The sequence below is a fragment of the Acinonyx jubatus genome, chromosome E2, assembly GCF_027475565.1.
Source record: "Acinonyx jubatus isolate Ajub_Pintada_27869175 chromosome E2, VMU_Ajub_asm_v1.0, whole genome shotgun sequence".
Taxonomy (NCBI): domain Eukaryota; kingdom Metazoa; phylum Chordata; class Mammalia; order Carnivora; family Felidae; genus Acinonyx; species Acinonyx jubatus.
Genome location: NC_069396.1, coordinates 29,955,293 through 29,978,802, shown reverse-complemented (window position 1 = coordinate 29,978,802; position 23,510 = coordinate 29,955,293). Strand labels below are relative to the sequence as shown.

Sequence of the window (23,510 nt, the reverse complement as noted above, 5' to 3'; positions counted from 1 at the left end):
TTGGTCGATACTGGGCTTGCTCTTGGGGAGCCAGACTTTGGCTGGTTTCCTGATGAAGGGTAGGGGAGCTGCGTGAAATGTGTTTACTCATACACATCGTCCTGGTCAAGTGAAATCAAAAGGCATTTGAAAAAAACAATCGGCCAGAGCAAAACACAAAGAAAATACGAATGCATTTTGTGCTGTTGAGGCCAGTATAATTTGGGGGGATATACAGGATCAACACACACGACAGACTGGAACACGATTGGGAATAATGAAGTATGGCTGTGTAGCAGAAACAGCAGACTATGGTGGCGAAGAGCGTTAAGAGCCAGGTGGTCTGAGTTCGAAACCCACCCTGCTGCTTAGTAGGTACGAGAGCTGGGGCAAGTTAGTTAGTCCTTCTCCGCTTGGATCCTCGTCTGTAGTAAGAACACCCACCTCAAGGTCACCCAGATGTCATTTGGGACATACGTAAGAACCACGTGACCTAGCGAATTAGGTCAGAAGGCCCTGAGGATTTTGCTTCTCTGTGTTTTGAAGCCCTTGGTAGAAATGTCTTCATGAAGTTGAACCAATATTCAAATATCTTTGACGCTATGAAAACATGCCGATTTCTTATGGTTCAGTCTACTAAAGAGGGGCTCGGTATGACAGCATGGATGGAGAAAGAGATTGTTCTGGTTTTCTGGAAAAAAAAAAAAGAATACCCATCTCATAGGATTGTTACGGATTCATAGAGGTAAAGGTGTTTAAAATGGTATGTGGGGGCGCCTGGGTGGCACTGTCGGTTAAGCGTCCGACTTCGGCTCATGTCATGATCTCACAGTTTGTGGGTTCGAGCCCCGCGTTGGGCTCTGTACTGACAGCTCAGAGCCTGGAGCCTGCTTCGGATTCTTTGTCTACCTCTCCCCTGCTCACGCTCTGTCTCTCTCAAAAATAAATAAAATGTTAAAAAAAATAATAATAATAATAAAATAAAATGGTATGTGGCCCATAGGAAGCATCCGATAAGTTGGTGATTGTTATCATAGATCAGAAGTCAGAAGCTCAGATGCCCAGGGGCGCCTGGGTGGCTCAGTCGGTTGAGCGTCCGACTTCGGCTCGGATCATGATCTCATGGTTCGTGAGTTCGAGGCCCGCGTCGGGCTCTGTGCTGACAGCTCAGAGCCCGAAGCCTGCTTTGGATTCTGGGGCTCCTCCTCTCCTTGCCCCTCCCCTGCTCATGCTCTGTCTCTCTCCGTCTCTCAAAAATAAATAAACGTTAAAAAAAATTTTTTTTAAATGCAGAAGCTCAGCTGCCCGCAGTGCCCAGCATGGTGACCACTGGCCACAAAGACCAGTGGTGTGCAGATGATGGCGGTCAGGATAGTGGCACCTGCTTCTTAGCTACAGCCGCCACTCTCTTCTGCACTCTATGTGGCCCTAGGGGGATGCTGGTCCAGTGTCACCATATCTTCTGAAATATCAGAATTGGACATTCGGACAGCTGGACTTTGCTGAAAATCTCTCAGCTCTTAACTCTCGCTGGTTTATTTTAAAACCTTCTCCAAGCCAAATAAAACCCTGTCTGCAGGCTATGGGCCACCAGCTAATGACATCTGTGGTCTAATAATGGAACGCTGACATGTAGCTTACAGAAGTCCTTGTGATGAATTTATTATCACACTGTGAAACAGAGATTCATTTTGATTCTGGAAATATTCATTGAGTTCCTACTATGCGTCAGACCCTGTGCTGATGCCGAGAATACAGCAGCGACCAAGATAGACAGTCCAAGGGATGTGCACACTTTATAAGACTTTTGAAGAGAAAGCAACACCTGGTACCTAAAAGATACTCAGTGTTGGTTCCCAGCTCCTTCCATTACCTCTGCTAAGTCTAGACCCGATCCCATGAGTATTTGAAAGCTGATTTAGGTTTTTGAAGAGTAACAGCATGGTGCAGTGTAAAACTAATAAATCTACCAACAATATTGCAGAAATATCCGTCTGAAGTTCTGTTCCTCTTAGTTGCCTGCTTTGTCTCTGATTAGTCCCTCTGTTTTACGCAGGTAGCACTTCATGACGTAGGGACATGAACTTGGGCTATGATATGTTGCCCCCGTTTGCATATTGCTTCCTACGTTTTTCTCAATTTGTCTTTGAGAGTGTGAACTTCCTTCACACTTGCAAAGGCGCTCAGTGGAACACTAATCCTGTGAGCTAATACACCGTCATTTGAGAAACAGGGAATATTATGTATCCCTTCCCTTTCTTGGAGATTCACAAAGCCCGTTAGCAAAGCCCGTTGAAGGCTCTGCAAACAAAACTTCTTGCTAAACCTCGTCTAAATAAATGTTTCCCAGATGTATTTGACCAAGGTGCGCCATCCCCCCACCCTTTTCCCCACTTAGTACACTTTAATATACTGATTTACTATAGTTGTTTGGCCCATTTGGAGAAATACTGGATTCCCCAATTCTGCTTCCTACTAGGAACCATAGTGTCTTTAAAATTTCTTCCCTTCCCGAGTATTCACAGCTAAAGATATCTCCCAAGAGCTCAGACTTTATTCTCAAGGAGTCTAGCAAATTGAGTGTGGCAGTGGCCATCTTGGTGGTGCCTGACCATTGAACTATAAATCTTGGAGGAAAGAGACTGTCATCCCTAGTCTGTCTGCTGCACTACACACGGGGTCTTTCTGCAGTGGGTGTGGAGTAAATGCACATTAACTGACCAGTGAATGCCCTCACCAGAAACATTCCAGGAGGTGTTAACAGGAGATGAATTTAGATAAAGCACAGTACTAGTCCTATAACTTTTGGGGTACTAGTCCCATAACTTTTCCGCAAGTTCAGAATGATTGCCCAATTTAAAAAACTTCTTTTTAATCTATCGAACCATGTTCCTAAAATGTGTGAATCATACCTCACCTTGAAAAACATTTTGGGGCGCCTGGGTGACTCAGTCGGTTAAGTGTCCGACTTCGGCTCAGGTCATGATCTCGCGGTCCGTGGGTACGAGCCCCGCGTCGGGCTCTGTGCTGACAGCTCAGAGCCTGGAGCCTGCTTCGGATTCTGTGTCTCCCTCTGTCTCTGCCCCTCCCCTGCTCACGCTCTCTCTCTCTCTCTCTCTCTCTCTCTCTCTCTCTCTCAAAGATAAATAAACATTAAAAAAAACTTTTTTAAATATATTGCAAGGCTTGGCAAGCCTGAGAGATGAGAGCAAGAAGGAAAAAATGGAGGATGCTCGTAGATAGGTCAGGAAAAGGGAATGAAGAATTAAGTGAACGACGCAATCAGCAGGTTTGGGTTTTCCCAAAGACCAGTGGCTGATATCGGGTCTCTGATGGTGTCTCCTACGAGCCCAGTTCCCACGCTGCATTCCAGATTGGGTCTGCCCAGGCCTCCCACCGAGTCTTGCGGCCATGGCATTTGCCGGCACATTCTGCCGTCCCGGCGGCCGACTCCCCTACGACCCCCCTGTCCCACCCGCCTCCTGTGTAGGTGGCACGTCGGGCCCCTTCGCTTTGGATCCAGGCCTGGGATCTCCTCCGCCATCATGTAGTTTTCCTGCAGGCCTCACCCCACCCAGCCACGCTGCTCAGCGCGGCACGGCAAGACTCAGCCTGACTCTTCTTCGGAGAAAGAGGAATTAGCTTCGGCGTTGGGGGTTCAGCTGTAAAGTGACGTTTCCCACACTCATAGACTTGCATACCGATGAGGAATTCAAGTTTATTTTAGACTGTTGCTGTGAGCAGGCCCCAAATGACAAGGGAGCACGGAGCTCATTAACCATCCTCGTAAGCCTCGGGAGCTCTCACGTGTCTTCTTGGTTGTGGGCACAGTGCTAATTCTTTGGCTTTAATACAATTCCTTTCCAACCAGCCCCTCACATTTGTAAATCTTCAGTAAAACGTATGTGGGAAATCCATAGGACACGCTCCAACCCAGTTTTCAATAGTCAGAGGAAGCCCATCCTGGCCTTTAACATCGGTCCCGTTGACGCTAATGTTGCTACAGCCAGTCCCTGTGCCCTCAGCCCCACCCCCCGAGTTTTATGAAGGTGAGCAATTTAGGACAGCGAGAGTCACGGGATTTTGAATAACTTAGTTCCTAGGTGTGTTTGGAATGGAAACAAAGATAACCCTGTTCAACAGTGAATTTGTGCCTCTGGGTGAACGGCCAGGTGTTCTTCCAACTGAACTGTGAGACTAATTTCTTCCTGGCCTGTGGAAACCAGCTGAAGCAGTGGACCAGCTGGTATATCTTCAATCTTGCATACCAACATCTTTCTCTGATTCACAGATTTCCTTTATCCCCAGCACTTCCTCTGGTATGTGCATCCCCGACAGTAAGCGATATCTCTTATTGGATTTGGGCATTTTTAAATCGTTGAGTCTTTTGGTGGGGAGGGTAGAGGAAGGAGGGTAGATGGTTACATTCGAATATTTCCAGTGGGAACCGTGCTTTAATCTCATCCACCTCTGATTCTTTTTTTTTTTTTTTTTAATTTTTTAAATGTTTATTTATTTTTGAGAGAGAGAGAGAGAGAGAGACAGAGAGACAGAGTGCGAGCAGGGGAGGGGCAGAGAGAGAGGGAGACAGGCTCCGAAGCAGGCTCCAGGCTCTGAGCTGTCAGCATAGAGCCCGACGCGGGGCTCAAACTCACAAACCGTGAGATCCTGACCTGAGCCAAAGTTGGACGCTTAACTGACTGGGCCACCCAGGTGCCCCTCACCCGCCTCTGACTCCTGTGCATCAGATGGTCTCCACATTCATGAGAAGAGGACGCTAAAGTCATCGAGGGTGGCATTGTGAGCATTATTCTTTTTTTTTTTATGTTTACTTATTTTTGAGAGAGAGAGAGAGAGCTAAAGCAAGGGAGGGGCACAAAGAGAGGGAGACACTGAATCCAAAGCAGGCTGCAGGCTCCCAGCCGTCAGCACAGAACCCAACATGGGGCTCGAACCCACAAATGCAAGATCATGACCTGAGCCGAAGTCAAACACTTAACCGACTGAGCCACCCAGGCGCCCCTGAGCATTACTCTTTTCAACCTTTAAATGATCTCAGAGGAAACAAAGTTAATGTATATCCAGTTGTTCCAACACCCGCTATGACTAGAGTATAAAACAAGACGCTCTGGAGATTTTTATCTAGAGGTGAAATTTCCTTGGGAAACTGAGGACTTTCTTTTGCAAAGCACAGCTTTTTCCATATTAATCGACACACTTTTCCACGATCTGAGATTTGGAGGAGCCCAGGGATCCGCCTGGTGAGTCACAGGGTAGAACTTGACCCTTGGAAGCGGCAACCTATACCTGATGGTCTGGCGGTTCTCAGGATATATCAGATCATACCCATAATCGATTTCCCCAAATAGCTGTGACATACAAGATTCTCCGTGCACTAAAAAGGGTATTTGAAGGTCACAAGTAAGTGGCAGGGGACCTTTGGTGACTTGAACGTGCCCACTTTCAGCAGCCTGGTGCATGCTGGCGCCTTCTGGTATAATCTGGACCTACCTTACCCAGGCGTATTTAAAGGGAAACGAATGTTTCTTCACTAGTGTTACACACCCGCTTCAGTTTTCAGGAGGCTATGGCGCCTCGGTTGAAACTCTCCCTGTCTGTTTTTGAGATGAAACTTCCGGGAGCGCCACCACCCCTCCAAGGTGAACTTGACCATGATGCAAACCATGAACCCCCTTTGGTCTGGTGTGTGTGCCTATTTTGGTGGACCGGACCAAGCCGTCACAGCGAGGGCTCAGCTGGCAAATGCCGTTCTCAGCCATTCACACAAACCTAGCCTATGCCTGAAGGGTGTGCATTAAAACACACGTGGCTTTTCAGGCACACTTTTAAACACACTGGATACTTCAGTTGCAGATTCCCTTGAACTGGATGCTAGTAGATCTTTACATATTGCAAAAACAATAATGTAATAAGTAATAATCTGGCAAAGTACCGTAACAGCTTTCACCCCTAAGAATATATGTCACCTATACCGTTGACACACGGAGTTGTCTGTTGCAAGATTTCTCCGCACTTGGTAACAATTGTAACAGTTGAAGTTGCACCTGAAAAAGCAACATAGGTGAATTTTCAACGGGGAATTTCTCATGGTTCATAACTAATAATAAAATAATAAAGCTATGCCCATGACAAAAATGCCCGCAGGAGATAGCACAGGACAAGAACGGGGAACCCGGACTAGCTTTTTAAAGAAGATAGAACATTCTAAGACTTCGGAAAAATTCAGCTTAAGAAATAGCGTGAATAACACCTATTAATATTTGTTGCGTGTTACCCTGTGTCGAGCTGTGTGCCGCGTGCTTGGTGTCGATTTTTAAATTTCATCCTCACGAGTCTCTACGAAGCAGGTGTTTTATTATCCCTGTTTGTTAGACAAGAAAGCTGTGGCTCCAGAAAGCGTCTTGCAAGGTCATTCAGTCTCCAGCAAGTGGGGAAAACTGGATTCCAGCTCACGCGGTCAGCCTTCAAGCCGTTGTTCGTGGCCATGTCCCTTGCCTCGTACATCATTTCTTCCCACAGCAGAGGTCACAGCAGGCCAAACCCAGCCTTAGGTAACAGCGGTCACTGCCGAGCGGTTACTCAGGATTATTTTACGTACCTTCGGGTAGTCTTTCATGTCATCCCCAAACCAGCTCCACGATGTAGGTGGTGGTGATCATCCCCATTTCACGTATGAGGACAACGGACATTCAGGTGGAGTAGTGTGTCCCAAATGCTGGCAGGGCTAACATCCCGCTCCGGGCAGTCTGGTCCCGGAAGCTACTCTCTCAACCTTTAGGCTAAGAAGTGCAGGTGTCCGCCGCCATTTTAAAACCGGGATGTTTCACACTACGAATAAAGATGTCTGACTCCTCTTAGAAGACAAAACAAGATGGGACGATGGGACAGTACTGGTTCCCTTCCACCTGGCAAGGGTCACTTGGCCACCGTGGGTAGCTGCTCGCGGTAGACGGCTGTCTCCCTCCACTACCCCTCCCTTTCACTGCTTTCCTTCCTGCGTCCTCACTTTGGGGGGCATTTAATTTGCAGTCTGGGCATGGGGTCTCCCTGGTACCGGAGCTGCTTCCACAGGGGTCTTTCTGTTGTATGTGTCGGTGCGAACGGCATTCCCCACAAAATAACGACAAACTCCTCCTCGAGGGTCTTCCTCCGTCCCCTTGCCCCTGCATCTCTAGTGTTGGCACTCAACCAGGCAGGGAGCATGGGAGGCTTACAACCTTTTCTCTCTCTGCCTGGTTGGTAGCAGTCGGCCGGTGTTTGGTTGGCCATGACCAAGGTGGCAGCAGCATCTCCAGGCCTTGGCACACAGCTTGGTAGGCTGTTGTGTGGCCCAGAGGCCCCCAATCTCTGTACGCGTTAGAGCAAAATACAACTGTAACACCCGGAAGTGAAGAGAAATATTTTGGCAGGTCCATGCCTCCTCAGCAAACTAGAGCATTGTATCTTGAGGGAGGATTTTCTAAGAGCTCCGTCTTGATTATTTGTTCCACGTTGGGCCAAACCAGTGTATTATTGGTAAGATAATGAGTGGCATTCACCCAGGGGTAATCCTTGCAGGGATTTTGATGATGCAGTAAATCATGAGAGTAAAGCCTGAGTGGTTTATGCCATTAAAACCTTGGGATAGAATTAGACTTGTAATCACCACTTGCCCATGTTTTGTCATTTATGATAATTATAGTAGTAATAATCCGTGTATTGTTGAGAAGTAGCAGTCAGAAGCATCCATCAATTTTTTATCGACACCAAATCAAGTTGATACTTCATCTTTGCTGCAAAAATGTAGATTGCACCAATTAGTCTAAAGAAATTGGGCAGTCATTAGCAATGAAGTAAGCAGTTAATCTACAGAATATTTCTGGTTCCTCTGATGCCAACAATCCCTCTTAATTATGTGGAATATTGCGAGCGTCTCTGGGACTCTGTCGATGGTGCCATTGTTGGCTTAGGTTAGAGGGAGCATCCGCGTCCCTGCTTTTATTTAAAAGAATGCACTGTTACCTCCCAGCCCCCTCTTGTACCCTTCTGAGCTTCCAGGCAAATTTATTCTGAAGCAGAACACTCAAATCAAAGCAGTTGGTGTTTTCTTTTTCTTATTTAGAAATAGGGATTTTCCCCGGCGGGCTGCTTTCAGGGATGGTGTGTTAGCTCCCCATCTCATCCTTGTTACCTCTTCTTGTTCACCTTACCCAAATCATGGAATAATCATCTTGAAAAGAAAGGAAGGAAGGCAGGAAGGGAGAAAGGGAGGGAAGGAGAGAGGGACACACACAGAGAGAAGAAAGACTGAAAGAAAGAGTCAGAATTTGAAAGAAAATCCAACCAGTTGTGAAGAAATCCTGGTGCTAATGAGCTTTCTACATCTGCCTCAAGTCTTTTCCCCAGGCTATCCTGATCTCCCTCTCTAGACATTTTCAATCAGCACTGCCCATAAATTGTACTAAGCAGCTGAATAATGTGTGGAAATTTCAAATGTGTGTATATATATATATATATTTTTTTTTTTCTATTTAGGAAGTTTGGAAAAGCAAGACTAGGAAAGAAAGAACTCACCCCTAACCCCCCACCATGACACCAACCTCCATAACTATCTTTTGGTAGATTTTATTGCGATCTCTTAAATGTACTCCTGTGTTGAGTTTTGTTGTTGGTGGTCTTTTGGTGTTATTACTAAGTTGACCCTTGAACCATGCAGGGTCAGGAACGCTGATCTTCTGCACAAAAATCCCCATATAACTTCTGACTCCCCCCAAAACTTAACTGATAGCCTCCTGTTGAAGGGAAGTATTACCAGTAACATAAATAGTCGATTAACACATATTTTTGTATGTTACATTTATTATATACTGTATTCTTACAATAAGGTAAGCTCTAGAAAAGAAAATATGAAGAAATCATACAGAACAGACTTAACAGTATAGTACTGCATTTACCAAAAAATGAACCGTGTATAAGTGGACCCGTGCAGTTCAAACCCATTTCTGTCCAAGAGTCAACTGTATTCTCTTTTTCAGTTGTCATACTAATTTTTTCACTTTGCTAACAATTGCAGTAACCATTTTCCATGTATGAATAGTACTCCATCAAATATGGAGTGTATATTTATCCAGGTTCTAGATCATTTCCCTGAGATACATTGCCCAAAGTGAAATACTGGATCAAAACTGATAAGCTTCTTTAAAACTCCCAATAGAAATGGACAAACTGCAACCCAAAAGGACTGTACCAATTTCAAAAAGCCCACCAGTAATTTTATACACGTACCAGCTTCATTTTAGTGAATGAGATTTGAATTCAGATGTGTTGGCATGCTTGTAGCTAAGCTAAAAATATAAATTGTACCCCTCCATATATGGTGCTCTGACTCAGATTGGCTTAAACAGGGGCAATTATTATCTCATGTTACAGGAAGTTCAGAAGTAGGACAGCTGTAGGTGTGATATGATCAGAGGCCCAATGATGTCACTGATGGCCTAGATTCCTCTCTTTTAAGCTCACCATCGTAACCTTTACCCTCGTGCTGGCTTCCTTCGTGTTTCAAATGGCTGCAGCTGCCCCAGGCATCACATCCAGATGTAGAAGCAACCGAGATGGAAAGAGATCAACTCTTCCAGTGCCTCCTTCTCAAGAGTGAGGAAATCCTTCCTAGAAACTCTCAGTTGACCTTCTTTCCGGTCTCATTGCCCAGATCTGGGTCAGACGTTCGCTGCTGAACTGAAGATTGCCAAGGGAAATGGAAACAGCATTATTGGCTTTATTAACCAAGATTTTCTCTTGAGCTGGCGGTGGCGTCCATTTTCTCGGAGTGTTGAATGCGTGAATAAAACAGGGGTTCTGTTAGCAACGAAGAAGAAGGGAATGGTTGTTGGGGAGAGAACCAGTAGTGTCTCCCTGATTTTTTTTTTTCTTCATTCTCTGGCACACTCTTAGAACCAGTTAAAATTCTGTAGCTCACGCGTTTAACAGATATGCGCAAACTATACGTTACGTCCTGGGCTTTGGCCTCCGTGTAAGGTCCTCATGTACTGTGATCATGCTTCGTGTTTCCTTTACGTTTTCCTAAAAACCTGCCTTGGTGCAGCTCCCCAAAGATGGAAATCGGGACCTCCTCTATTTTTATAAACTTTTGGCATATAGGTCTCCTAGGGAGAGACTTTTAGCACTGGCTTTTCGGTTAGAGAAGTCCTGTTTGGTAGAGATTTAACATCCACTACTGACACTGTGAGGGCTTCTGCTGAGACCCAGGGTTTACAGCCTGATGCAACAAGCCTCGGTTGCAGTCTGAATTACTCAGGCTCAGGAAGTCTTATTCCACCGCACAGCCCAGCATTTTGAACGTTTCACTGCTCATTAGCCCCTCCAGCAAAAGACCAGGAGAGGGGAGGGTGGGGATCAAGGAATTCCTTTCAATCAAATACTCTTGTTTCACGTAGTTGGAGAAATGGCTGAAATTGCCTCCTCAAAGAGTCTTTTTGAAAATAATCTAGTTTATCTCTACACTCATTTTGCCACTAACTGTACAAATTATTAGTATTACGTTTTATTTAAAAAAAAAAAAGGCAGCAAGGTAAGAAAACACGTCCCTGGGTTGAAGAAACCAGCCTAGTTACTCCATGCCTGACAAATTCAGTACTATTTTGCAGTTCTTAAGTTGAGTCATAGGGTGCAGTTACCATCTTTTTATGAATGCCTGACTTGCAGGTATCTTTTGCCACCAGAGATATCAAGGTGATCTTGGATCAGACCTGCCCGTTCCTGGGGCACCTGGGTGGCTCAGTCAGTTGAGCGTCCGACTTCGGCTCGGGTCATGATCTCGCGGTTTGTGGGTTCAAGCCCTGCATCGGGCTCTGTGCTGATGGCTCAGAGCCTGGAGCCTGCTTTGGATTCTGTGTCTCCCTCTCTCTCTGCCCCTCCCCTGCTCACGCTCTGTCTCTCTCTGTCTCAAAAACAAATAAAACATTAAAAAAAAAACATTAAAAAAAAAAAACCTGCCCGTTCCTTCAGCCAAGTAGATGAAAGCCCAAAAAACCACCCATTTCCTACCTCACCATGATGGAGTCATGGCTTCTGTTGTTATTCTGGGTGGAGACAAACACAAAAAGCAAAAAAAACCCCACCTACTGTACTTGTATACTTTTTGTTTTACAGTTTATAAGAATTTTTACAACGTAATTACATGTTCTAATTATGAGATTACATACATTTCTACCACTTACATAATCAAGTGTAATTATACCGACTACTTGAACAGACAGTGATAAAAATTACTCGAAGCAAAAATTACACGCAAAAAAAATGCCGTTTCAGAAAGGCTTTTGGAGCATATACTCCGTAGCCTCCCAGGAGGTGGGTCATGGTGAATACAACAAATAGCCTTCAGTAGCTTAGTTGTCCTCGGTAGGGCACGACGGATGACTCGTATCATTTTGGAAGCCTCGTCTTTTTAAAACTGTTTTTCAGACATAGCACCCGTGATACCTATCACCGCTACCCGTGCAGAAGCTGGTTGAATTCCGGGTTTGTCTCCTTCTTCCCCTTACCTCCTGTGACTCTTTCCCTCTCTCCCTTCCGTTCTCTTTCCTCCTCCCTACTGCCTGCCTTTTATCTAGGGGCCTGGAGAAGGATTTGAAACAGTAGGCTAATGGGGACAAATGAACTTGGATTCCTGGGACGTTATTTCCCACTCGAGTAATCCTTGGACCAAAATGTTCGAAAGCAACTGGCTTGTAAGAGTTAACGTTATGCTGAAAATTTTCTACCTTACTCCTCTGACCGTGGACGAGATCGGAAGTCAAGATCCATTGGGTTTCATGGCCCTTAGGAGCATCTGTAGCTTGGCGTCGTTGTGGAAGAGAAGCAAAGTAGAGAGAGGAAAGTAAACACAGACTACAGTGTAAGCAAAATGAGGAACCTTTAAAATGAAGTATGATGTTACAGACAGTTCCCTAGAAACAGCATGCTATTTCTTATAATTGTTTCTTTCATCACTGAAAACAAAGTGTATTGAAAGGGTCATTTTTCTGCGAGTCAAGTCCTTTCCCTCCGGTGTTTTTTTCAAGACATTTGTTTTAAGCAAAATGTTCTAAAATACGATTTTAAAACTTATCTATTTGCGACTACCGTTAACACCGCTAGGGTGTCTCCAGAACCTTTCCATCACTTCCCATGTTAAGTCATCTCTTGATTAAAAAAGAAAATAAAATCCCTAATCACCTGTCCCGAGTTTACAATTCAAAGCAGTTGTTTTTGGACTAGCCAGTCATGTGCTCCTAAAGACAACATCTCTTAGGTGTGCCGTTCATCGTCCATATGGAGCAAATTAGAGAGAGAAGGAGGGGAGCTGCCACTGTTTCTGATTGGTTACGGTAGTATTAAAAAAAAAAAAATTGACTCACCCTGCTCTGGAGAAGAAAGATGGATAAAATGCTCTTTGAACACACTAGTCTTTTTTTTTTTTTTCTTCTAAATGTCGGTACAGAAGGGTTGCATTTATATTTGGCTTTCCAGACCTGTCTCTTGACCTTCTAATTACTTTATTTGAAACAGCACTGAGGGTATAATAAACCTGGAGGTTGCCTCTCCTTTGCTTTATCATAAATTAAAGCTGCCGGTTTGTTGAGGTGAAAGTGGAGGCAGAATGTTCATTACCGCTCAAGTGATGGCTTGTCAATAGCAGTGCTTTTTAGTTTGTTCTAGTCAGCACTTGCTGTGCATTTTGTTGGACCACTGGGAAATAAATACAACAAGATTATACATTTGGAATACCACAAGAGTTCACAGAAAAAAACACAAATGATAAATTATACACTTGGTAGAAAGTGACATGCTATCTTGTGCTATTAACAACCAAAGATAATTGCAACGAATTGTAATTGCAGTTTTCAACTTACAGTACAGTGTGTCCAACATCAATCTTAATAGTGAACAAAGCAATTTATATTAAAACTTAATTCACTTGGTAACTTTCTGCTGTATACACGGGAGCTAACAGATGTAGCTTTTCAGAAAGTTCAAAGGCATTTGAAACGTGGCAAGAAATGCTAATGCAGTAAGCCTTGGAGAAATATTGCATTACTACTTGTAATGAAAACAAATGTATGTCATTATCTCCTACTTTGTGTTTATTTAATAAAATATGCAGTTTGCATGTTGGTGAATTCAGCGTTTCTGAATGGATATGGAATGATGTTCTATTTGGAATCAGAGGCCATACAGGACTAGCAATTATGCATCCAGTATAAATAGTCTGCTTTACAATTTTAGTAGCATGCCCCTTAACGCTTCACCGGGTTTTGTATGAGGTGTAACAGCAAACTGGAGTAACTTTATTCATGACTTTCCTTAGATTGGATGTCTTTGAAGCAAGAAAGGGAGATCTCCTGGAATTACTTAAGAGAACAAGCATATTTGTTTTGTGAGCTTGACTGATGGCCAGTAGAGCAGTTGAGTGAAATCTCTAAACTGATTAGGGCTTTAGTTCAAATAATCTTCTACCTTTTTCATTAATTTATTCCTTAATGCTATTTTGCTGCTCTTCTACCAAGGATAATAATCTCACACTCGCTGACCTCCATGAGTGGATGACCTAGAGCCCATAACTAATCTTATTTATCTCCTGACCAGCCGAACTTCATTTACCTTGACTGGATAAAGAGCCTTGCAAGTTCCTAAGCTTCCCCTCCTTCGTAGCTTTCTAGTTAATCTACAGTAAAGGGAAAGATGATAGGCTTTCCCAGTCAAGATCCAGAAGCATCCGGGGACAGTGGAAACTTCTGGCCATTTCTCTTTCTTTCTTGAGCCCTACTCTCCTAACGCAACGACTTTCATTTTGAAAGTCAATTTCCAGCCAATGGCCATATGCACACGTTGTCGAATTTAGTTTTAATTGTTGAGTACACGTACATAGCATTTGATATTCCGCTTTCTTTTGTTTAATACCAAAGTGTTGCCCATGTTTCATAATTCAATAATTGTGCATTTTAGTGACAGTAATTCATTAAGTTTCTACACTGTGTTTTGCCTAAGCACTCCCCGTTATTCAAATTATTGGGTTACTTCCACTCGGTTTCACTATTACAGATACTGCTGCAATAAAAATTTCTTTCACTGTTTTTTTTTTTTTTTTCATTTAGATTATTTCTCCGGAAAATATTATTAAAAGCGTAATTATTAAGCAAGCGATGTAAACATTTGTGTGGCTTTTTGCCTTATCACATTACTGAAATAGGTTCCCGGACTACTTTATAGTAGTTTATATTGCCTCCGGCAATGTTGGAGGACTACATAATTTTGTCACGGCAACACTGAGATTTATCCTGGTTCTTTCATTTATAAACTAAAGGATGTTGAGCAAGTTACTTAACCCCTTTGCCTCGTCTGAACCCTCGTTATTCCCCATCTGAATGAAGGTCACAATAATGGCGCTGAACTCATGGATCGTGACGAGTATTACAGTACTGTGCGTATGTAAAATTTGGGGGACGGTGTCTGCCACATAGGAGCGCTCAGAAAACATTGGCTATTATTATTCTTACCAAAATCTAATTTTTCTCCTTATTGAATATCACCTATGTAGGCTGCAATCTTTAAAGGAAATGCTGTAGTAGTCCATTGAAGCTTAGTGGTCAATAGACTCCATAAGCAACCTCCGTCTGTATTGAGTGAGCACTTTAACATTGCTTAGGCAACGAGCCACGAGGAAGAACTCTGCAGGAGTGAACATGCTGTCTGTAAAGGAGAGGCTTCTGGAAGCTCCTTCTCTTAATTTGTAATAACGAATAATAAATGGCTCTGATTCCAGAACAATCTAAATGGGCCTTGAAGCCCCAGGGTTCTGGGGTGCTGATCCTGTGATTCTTGCATTCCGTGAGAACCCAAGCCCCCCACCCCCCACTTTAAGGAACTGGCCTCTGCGTTAAATAATGGCACTTTTTATTTGTTGGTTTTTAAAGTAAGACAAAGAACTGGTCTCCTGGATTCCTTAATTCTGGAAAATTGACTTCAAATTTATAAATTTTCAAAGAAAAACTGTAACTAATTTTATTATTCCACGAGATGATGTTGATGAAATGCATCTGCTACATCTCGCTGAGATGAGAACGGCACCTTCCGAAGCAGAGAGTCAGAGCAGCGAGCCCTGGGTGACCCCCGAGCCCCCCCCAGCGCCTGGTCAGGCAGCATTCGCTGCCCACAGTACAGGCTGGAGATTATTCGTTTCTCCAGACCTTCTTTTAAACCAAAAGAATGTGGATGCCTCACGTTCCCTTCTGATGAGAACTTCTGTGTTAGAATTCTGTGGTTGCGAGCAACAGAAAGAAATGCCGGCTAATTTAAGGAGAACAAAAAAAAAAAAAAAAAAGCAAGAGGGTGGGAGGTTCTCTTTTGAGAAGGATACAGGGTTATTTACAGTACCACGAAGAGTGCTCAGCAGGACAGGCGGCAGCCCCAAGCATCCAGGCAGGAAGAAAACACAGACACTCATCGGGGTCCTGCTGTTGGAAGGAGTAAGCTCTACTCCACTCAAGAATCAAAGTCTGACAGGGCCCAGCCTGGATCTTGTGCCTGCCGCCCAGCTAGGGGAGGCCACAGGACCTTGATGATAGTCCCACTAACACCGCGCACTCCTGGGGGCTCCTGGGCGTCTCGGTCGGTGAAGGGTCTAACTCTTAATTTCGGCTCGGGTCATGATGAGATCATGATGAGATCATGGTTCGTGTGACGGAGCCCGCATCGGGCTCCGCGCTGAGTGTGGAGCCTGCTTGGGATTCTCATTCCCTCTCTCCCTAGCCCTCCCCTACTCAAGCCCCCCTCCAAAGAAATAAATAAACATAAAAATATTATTAAAAAAGAAAAAACAAAAGACTGCACACTACTGGAGGAAGAAATTTCCTAAAGCAAGATTGGAGTCCTATTGCTCGAAGAAGGGGAAATGGAGGCTGGGCCACTAAAAATGACAAAGGTACACTGAATTTCTTAAAAGACTGTATTGCTCTAGTAATTCCTCAGCAGTAACGATTAGGAAAACAACTAAATGGCTTACAAACACCAGGAAGTATTTGGACCGCTCAGTGGCCATTGTCCATGACTTTAGCCCTGGAGATAACTAACAGATTTTTTATTACTTGGTATGGACACGGAAGGCTCACATCAAAAGGCATTTTGTGGGAGAAATGTCTCACATTTGGCTGCAAATATCACAGGCCTGAACAACAGAGGGATTTATATCCGCTTCACGTGAAAGAAATCCACAAAGAGTAGGACCATCATGGCAGCCGTACCACATCAGCAGTGTTCATGGCTCCTTCCGTGTTTCTTTCCACTCTGTCCTTCTGGCATGGCTTCTGTCTTCAGGTCTCCTTCATGATCACAAGAGAACCACGGCAGCTCCTAATATGTCATGTACGTTACTGGTAAGGAAAAGGAAGAAAGGGAGGGAAGCCAAATGTGCCTGACCCTTGAGTCACCCCCATCCCCCTTTTAAGGAACTTTCTCAGAAGCCCTACCCAGCTGTCGCCACCTCTGTTCCATCAGCTGAGACGTGATCACCTGGTCACCCCTGTTGATAAAGGAAACAGGACTGTGTTTTAGCCAGGTACGTTGCTACTCCCAACAAGGTCAGGATTCTCTAAGGGAGGGAGAAGAGGAGCATGGGTGTCAGGAAGGCAACCAGTAGTTTGTGGCTCAGACCCTTGCCAAAATGGACAGCCTTCAGCTCCGTGAACTCCCCTGCCAGTCCCGGTATTACCAACAAGAAGCCAGGAGAGTAATAATGAAGCATTTTCTAGGGGAGGGAGAGAAGTGAGCGGATTGAGTGATGAAAACTTTAGGTCATTAAATAAAGTTCCAACATTTTCTTCTTGCCCAAAACATTCACAACAAACTCTGTGGAACAGGAATTGAAGGGAAATGTACCACGCCATTTTTCTTTAGCCTTTTTGCAATGCAACAGGACAATCAATACAAATCTTTGCAGTAATCATATATTGATTTTCCTAGAATATAACTCCATTTAAAGCACTTTTATCCCCAAGAGTAGAAACATTGGAGGCTATCAAAGGAGGAAGTAGGTTTCCTTGACCCCATCTGCAGTGCACAATTGATTAACAGAGGATAGTTATGAGCGAGGGAGAGAGAGAGAGACAGAGAGAGGGAAGAGAGAAGTCACCGCAAGGTTAATACTAGCTAAAGAGAAACAGGATTATAGGACATTAGGCTTTTGGTAAAATCGTAAGGTCGGGAAAAGATAATGATGCTCTCTAAAATTGCATGAGATTTTGAGCCCTTCGCATCCTCTTCCTGTGACCCCCACACCCCCAAGAGCCACCACAGCTGAATTTGGGGGGATTGGCAAAGCTGTGAATGATTGATATGTTTAGGTTCAGGGCTGGTAAGCTGGCTTGATAAGGGAATCAGTGACACTGTTTCAGTTTTTCGTGAGTCACTTAGTTATTAAGCACTAAACTCAAACTCTAACGTAGGCCACATTGAATGTGTCTTTGCTTCAGACGAAGCTAAAAGAAAAAGAAGAAGAATTTATGTTTTAGAAAAATTGTTTTAAAACTCTCATTTTCCTTCTGCTTTGTAAGAAAACAAAACGCCAAAAGAAATTTTTTTTTAAATAAAAATAAAACAAACCTACCTTCGGCAAATCCCATGAGTTTAGGTCAGCTGACTATTTCTATTTTTTTCTAATTTTTTAAAGATATTTATTTATTTTTGAGAGAATGAGAGAGACAGAGTGGAGCAGGGGAGGGGAAGAGAGAAAGGGAGACACAGAATCCGAAGCAGGCTCCAGGCTCTGAGCTGTCACCAGAGTCTGATGTGCGGGGCTTGAACCCACGAACCCACCAGGATCGTGACCTGAGCCGAAGTCTGACGCTTAAACAGCTGAGCCACCCGGGCACCCCTAGGTTGGCTGACTATTTCTGTGTGTAGATGTCGTCCTCCCAGAGACAGGAAAGTAATTGGATGGTAACGCTGGGGAAAGACACGCAGGTTCCACTCTGCCTCTGGCCCGAGAGGCTGGGATGTCGCCAAAACTGAGGACGACGCCTCCTGAAGCAATCCTGAGTCACCCTCTCTCCCACACTCCTTATGGAAAAGGCAAGAGGGTGGCCTGGCATGCGCTTGTTTCCAGTGTACTGTCCTCAGTGTATTTCTCTCCCTAAATCCCTCCTGTTTTTTGTGTCACGGCTGGGTTCGCACAGACTCTTTATTAAATTAGAAGGTGTGTGCGGCCTCATTCTCCTCCACAAAGTCTTGTGCTTGATACTGTTTATTTTACTAGCAACTTCTTCGGGAGTTTGTGTTTTGCTTTGGTGGTGTTTCCCCCCCCCCCTTTTTTTTTTTTTTTTTTTTTTTTGGTTTGGCTTCAGGCAAACCAACCAGCACACATTGTCAGATAAAGTATCTTATCTGTCAGCAGCACCCTTGTGAATTAATCATAATTCAATAGGCTTACTAATCAAGATTCGAGATGAATGTTTTGATAGAGCAATCAGATTTGTCTAATCTATCATTAGTTGACAGTCGCTGCAGGCAGGGTGTGAACTTGGCAGTGGCAGCCCTGTTTCTGATCCCTTTGGCTGGGGCCACCGGTTGGGTAGCTGGTGGTAAGTGTGGTCCCAGGCCTTGCAACCAGTGAAGTTCCGTTTCTTACTCTCCCCGCCCACCGGTTTTCAGAATAACATGGGGTGGAGTCCTCTCGTGAACCCCCTCCCCAGGTGATCAACAGATCTGGGGACATGGCGTTCCCTTTGTCATTTTTACCGGTAAACAAAGCTGTGCCAAGCCCCGTGACCAGCCTCAAAAGTGATCGATTTATGGGGTCACTTGCAAATAGTGGCCAGAGAAAAAATAAACATAACAGATTATTAAACGTGGTTGACTGCAGCCCTGTGTCACCTGGCCTCTAAAACCTATACCCTGTTTGACGGAGTTGCCTTCTTGGGGGAATTTACAGCATAGCTTATACATTTATTCCATAGGATTGCATAAGTAAAAGCTTTTGTTGTAGATCCATACTTCATTGTACCTAATGTTTCAAGTTCTGGGATAAAATTCTGAACTAATATACACTGTGTATATTACTTGGTAGTCACTAGTGTGAGAAAAGTAAGGATGGGGTTATTTTGTGGAGGAGTCTTTTACCAGTTTTCCTTCTCTTCCTGAGGTTGGTATTAGCATGAAGATTGTATTACTATAGAAAGCTTGGAAAGTTCCAGAAAAATCCAAATTCCTACAATCCCGTCAATATTAACAACATTTCACCCTATTAAAACTCGATAAATAATGGCATGGATACCTCAGTGGGTCATTGCCTGACCCTGTCATCCCCAAAATGTAACTCTGCCTGGCATGCTCTTCCGGAAGGAAGAACTCTTCCTGGCACGCGCGCCGGAAGGAAATCCAGAGGAATCCAGGAAGATGCTGCTGGTCTCAAGGTTTCAGTTTCTGCGAGAAAAGCACATGGGGAAACTCGCTTAGGCTGTTAGTGTGTCTAATGGGTTGGAAGTGACAACTTTTCGATTTCACAGGCATGTCGCAAGCCTTACTAAATGAATGCTAGCCACACTTCGAGAGATTTGTAGCTTGGGTGATTCAGACAAGGGCCGGTGGAGAGTTACCTAATTAGACTCCAGGTGTAATTATGTAAGGCGTTCCAGGCAACAGCGGGCTGTGTGTTAATTAACTTTCATGCTGAACATGCAGTAGCACCTAAACAAAGAATGCTTCACGGATGAAGAAAAGCTCCTTACTTTGCCCTAGCTGTATTCACCGTCTCCCAAAGCTTCCTTCCCTGTCCCCTCTTTTTAAATAATTTAAAAAAGAATTGTTTTTATTCTAGAGAGAGATAGAGCACAGGAGCAGGGGAGGGGACAGAGAGAGAGAGAAAATCTTAAGCGGTCTCCAGGCTCGGCGCTGAACGTGACGTGGGGCTCGATCCCACCCCCCTGGGATCATGACCTGAGCGAAATCAAGAGTGGGGATGCTCAACCGACTGAACTACCCAGGCAGCCCCACTTTTTTTTTTTTTTTTTTTTTTTTTAGTTGAGACATGAGGCATAAAGGCATGTTGTCTCGTAAGAAGATCATCATCTGTCCCTACAACTCCCTTCCTACTTTCCTCCATAATTCCAGCACATTCTCTGGAATGATCTTTTACAGGGCTAACCGTGTCTGTATTTATCCACCTATTTCTCTGTCACTGGTTTGTAAAATCCGTATGATTTCCCATCATGATTTTTTTGGCTGTCCATGAAACTCCACAGGTCTCTTTTTGTGCTGAAGAAAGGAATGATACCCACTGACCCGCAGGATTAGCTCACCTCCCGTCAGCAGTCTAGTGCCATAGGAGTCCTCCTTGGCCGCTCCCATTTCTGTCTCTAACGAACAACAATGGGAAAGGCATCGGTTAAAGAATATTCTCTCTTCTATTGGGGCGCCTGGGTGGCTCAGTCGGTTGAGTGTCCAACTCTTGATTTTTGGCTCAGGTCATGATCTCATGGTTTGTGAGATCGAGCCCCATGCCGGGCTCTATGTTGAAAGTGTGGGGCCTGCTTGGGATTCTCTCTCCCTCACTCTCTCTCTCGCTCTCAAAAATAAATAAGTAAACGTTAAAAAAAAAAAAAGAATATTCTTTCCTCTAGTAAATTAATCCATGGCTTCATTTGTGCCGTTTCTGCTGTCACTTGCTGCCCGAGTTCTTAACTAATGCATTAAAGTAAACTTTGCAAAGCCATATAAATCAACTCTCCGTGCTTGCATGAGGAGAGACTTGAGGTCATCAAATAAGCACTGTGTGTGGATAGTGACCAAGCAATTTTCCAGGCTTCTCCCTGTTCTCAAGTGGGAAAATCCCATTTTGAGTTTCCCTGTTCCTTCTAATCCCATCTCCTTGACATCTCCCTCTTCATTTTGCTACTAATGAAGTCTAGGACGACACACAGGACCACTCAGTTCATCCGGGAGATGAAGCTTCTAGAATTCTACTTCTACAATTCTGTCTATGAAAGCATGAAATTAACATAGACTAAGGAATTGCCAGAAACATTAAGAATAGATTGGATTCAACACCCTTTTTTATTCTGGTACCTCTTACCAGTTATGAGAAAGAAATGTTTCAATTTTACTGCCTAGTACTAATAAACAGGCGCAGGTGTTGGAAGAAAGGAATAATAAAAACCTTTGTTGGATGAAAAGCATTATTTCATGCAGCACTGTGACATTACAGGGAAGGCCTTCACATAATGCCACCTTAGGGATAATAAGGGACATTGGAACAATTTTAGTGCTACCTTTGCATAATTTTCAGTTGGGTGAAACTCAGTCTTCATTGTCTCCCTCTACCCACCGCCATCCAATGTGGATCAGATCAAGCCCTCATAGTCAAAACGAGAGCAACCAATTTTGACCAATCACTTGCTCTTTGCAAGATTATGTTTGCTGCATTGGGAGTAGGCTTAGACATCATTCCTGTCCCCAGAGAGTTTACCATCTGTTGGTGAAGATAAGGCATAAAAAACCTGAGAAGTAAAACTCTAATAAAGAATCTAAAATACAAGTTCAAGACGACACTAGGGAAGATGGGTCACATGACAATACATGACTGTCAGATGCATTTACAGATTTCTTGTAGAAGAAAAATCTTCAACCCTTCTGATAGTAAGGGTTCATAGATACCAGTTGTGAATTCGGAGCTGAAGTATTATTCTGCAAAAATGCTTTTCAATTTTGAAGGGCCAGTGCAAAAGAGACACCTAGTCTTTGTAACTGGTAAAATAATTACTTGGATTATCATTGAAATAAAGGCATAAACTTTTAAAATTCTCATAAAACTCATGGGCTTCTGAGAAAATGCCAGTGGTACCTCACAGACCCAGGACAGGTGGTCATTTCATTAGTGAGTTCCAAGTTCAAATGGTAGGTTCATTTCAAGTTACAGAGGTAATATTTTAGGGAAAAGATAGAGTTCAGATGGAGACAGATGTATGGGAAGAGGTCCTTTCAAATAGGTAAAATTTCTGACGAAGGTCAGAATAGGATTGTATAAACCAGGTTCCATGTGTTAAGTAAGACTTTCTGGCTGAAACAGAATGTTCAAGAAACGGAGTCCAGATATTTGGGAAGTACCAAGAGATGGCTGAGTTTTTGGAGGCCTTCAAAAGTTTCCAAAGCTGAGAAGGGACATGATGCTGGAGATATTTTAGCAAAGATTAGTTTGGAGGCTGGGTGGGCAATGGATATGGGCTGTTCTCATTTAAAGGGTTGTATTTAGAGAAAAGCCATGTTCCTGCAATGAGGTGACGTGGCCATGCATTCAGGCAGAGTAGTGGTAACAGAAGAGTATGAATTTCAAAGGACCTCTAATGGAAGAGAACTTCATAACCAATTGGTTATGGGGATGAAGAAGAGGAAAGAGTCAAGGGTGGTACTCTGATTTCAAACTTGGAAGGAAATGGACATTTGGGAGAGGGGGCCGTGTGCCCCAGCACTAGCACAGGGAGAAGGATACAGTCCCGTAAATAGCTGTGGCTAAGACCCAAAATGCAAAGAAGGAAGCACAGCCTTGATGTTTCCCTGGTTGCGAAAATTACAAAATTACCCCGCGAGGGATTATTTGATCTTTGCGTCAGCTCAGTGACCTGAGGTACAGTAATACCTAAAGTAGAAAGCCGGCAATGGAAAGGAAGAGATTTCCAAATTTTTTAGGGATTCTGCTATTTTAGCGTGGGTTAGTAATTACCTTGATTTTCTTCGTACAGGGCTTTGTAGTTAAGGACCTGTTCACGCCCTCACCAATTGACAGCCAGATTCCCCCTTTGTTCTATTTAGGTTAAAAGATTTTTATATCACCTTGGTTTTCAGAAACTGACAAACTGCCAGTGGCCTGTCAATTCCGGACTGACTTTTTTTTTCACCTGCTCACAGAGATACTGTTGTCTTCGGAGAACTAGTGCTTTTCTCCAGTGATGTGACTAAGCCCATGTAATCTTGGAAGAATTGGCCGCTTTATGTCTAACAGAGACACGAAGGTGAGGCTGTGATACTGGGAAATCTCAGGGTAACACCCTCAAGTTTGAAGAGTGAGGGGAACTGAAGCAGAAAAGCCCTATACATTTTGTCAAACCCATTGCCCAGATGTAGATCTCTAGATCTGGGCAGAGGTTGAGTTGAGTACATTCAGTGTCCTAGTATACAACCGTCTTTAGAAAACGTGCACTCGGGGCGCCTGGGTGGCTCCGTCGGTTAAGCGTCTGATCCTTGATTTCAGCTCAGATCGTGATCTCACAGTTCGTGAGTTCAGCCCTGCACTGGGTGGCTCTGTGCTGATGGCATGGAGCCTGCCTGGGATTCTGTCTCCCTCTCCTCTTTCTCTGCCTCTCCCCTGCTTGTTCTCTACCTCTCGCAAACAAAAGCAAAAACGCGCATTCATCCCATTCAAGAGAATTGGAAAAGCCCCATGTTGGTTGGACACGACTGAGTCCTGTGAGTCCCAAGCAATGCGACTT

At 44.0% G+C, this 23,510-nt stretch overlaps 1 protein-coding gene across 4 annotated transcripts in view; it reads left to right on the top strand.

Annotated features, from left to right (window-relative positions):
* The window catches only part of FTO (FTO alpha-ketoglutarate dependent dioxygenase), a 387,711-nt gene that overhangs the window by 299,083 nt on the left and 65,118 nt on the right, over window positions 1-23,510 (top strand). Inside the window, exon 9 of one of the 4 annotated variants that reach the window (XM_027044479.2) lies at window positions 9,552-11,925. The exons of 2 other annotated variants lie outside the window; for them this stretch is intronic. In XM_027044479.2, the coding sequence (XP_026900280.1) occupies window positions 9,552-9,579 (28 nt within the window). In that variant the 3' untranslated portion in view covers window positions 9,580-11,925. Of the gene's footprint in view, window positions 1-9,493; window positions 9,522-9,551; window positions 11,926-23,510 lie in introns of those variants that run through there. One more of the 4 variants, XM_027044480.2, reaches the window with a different exon arrangement.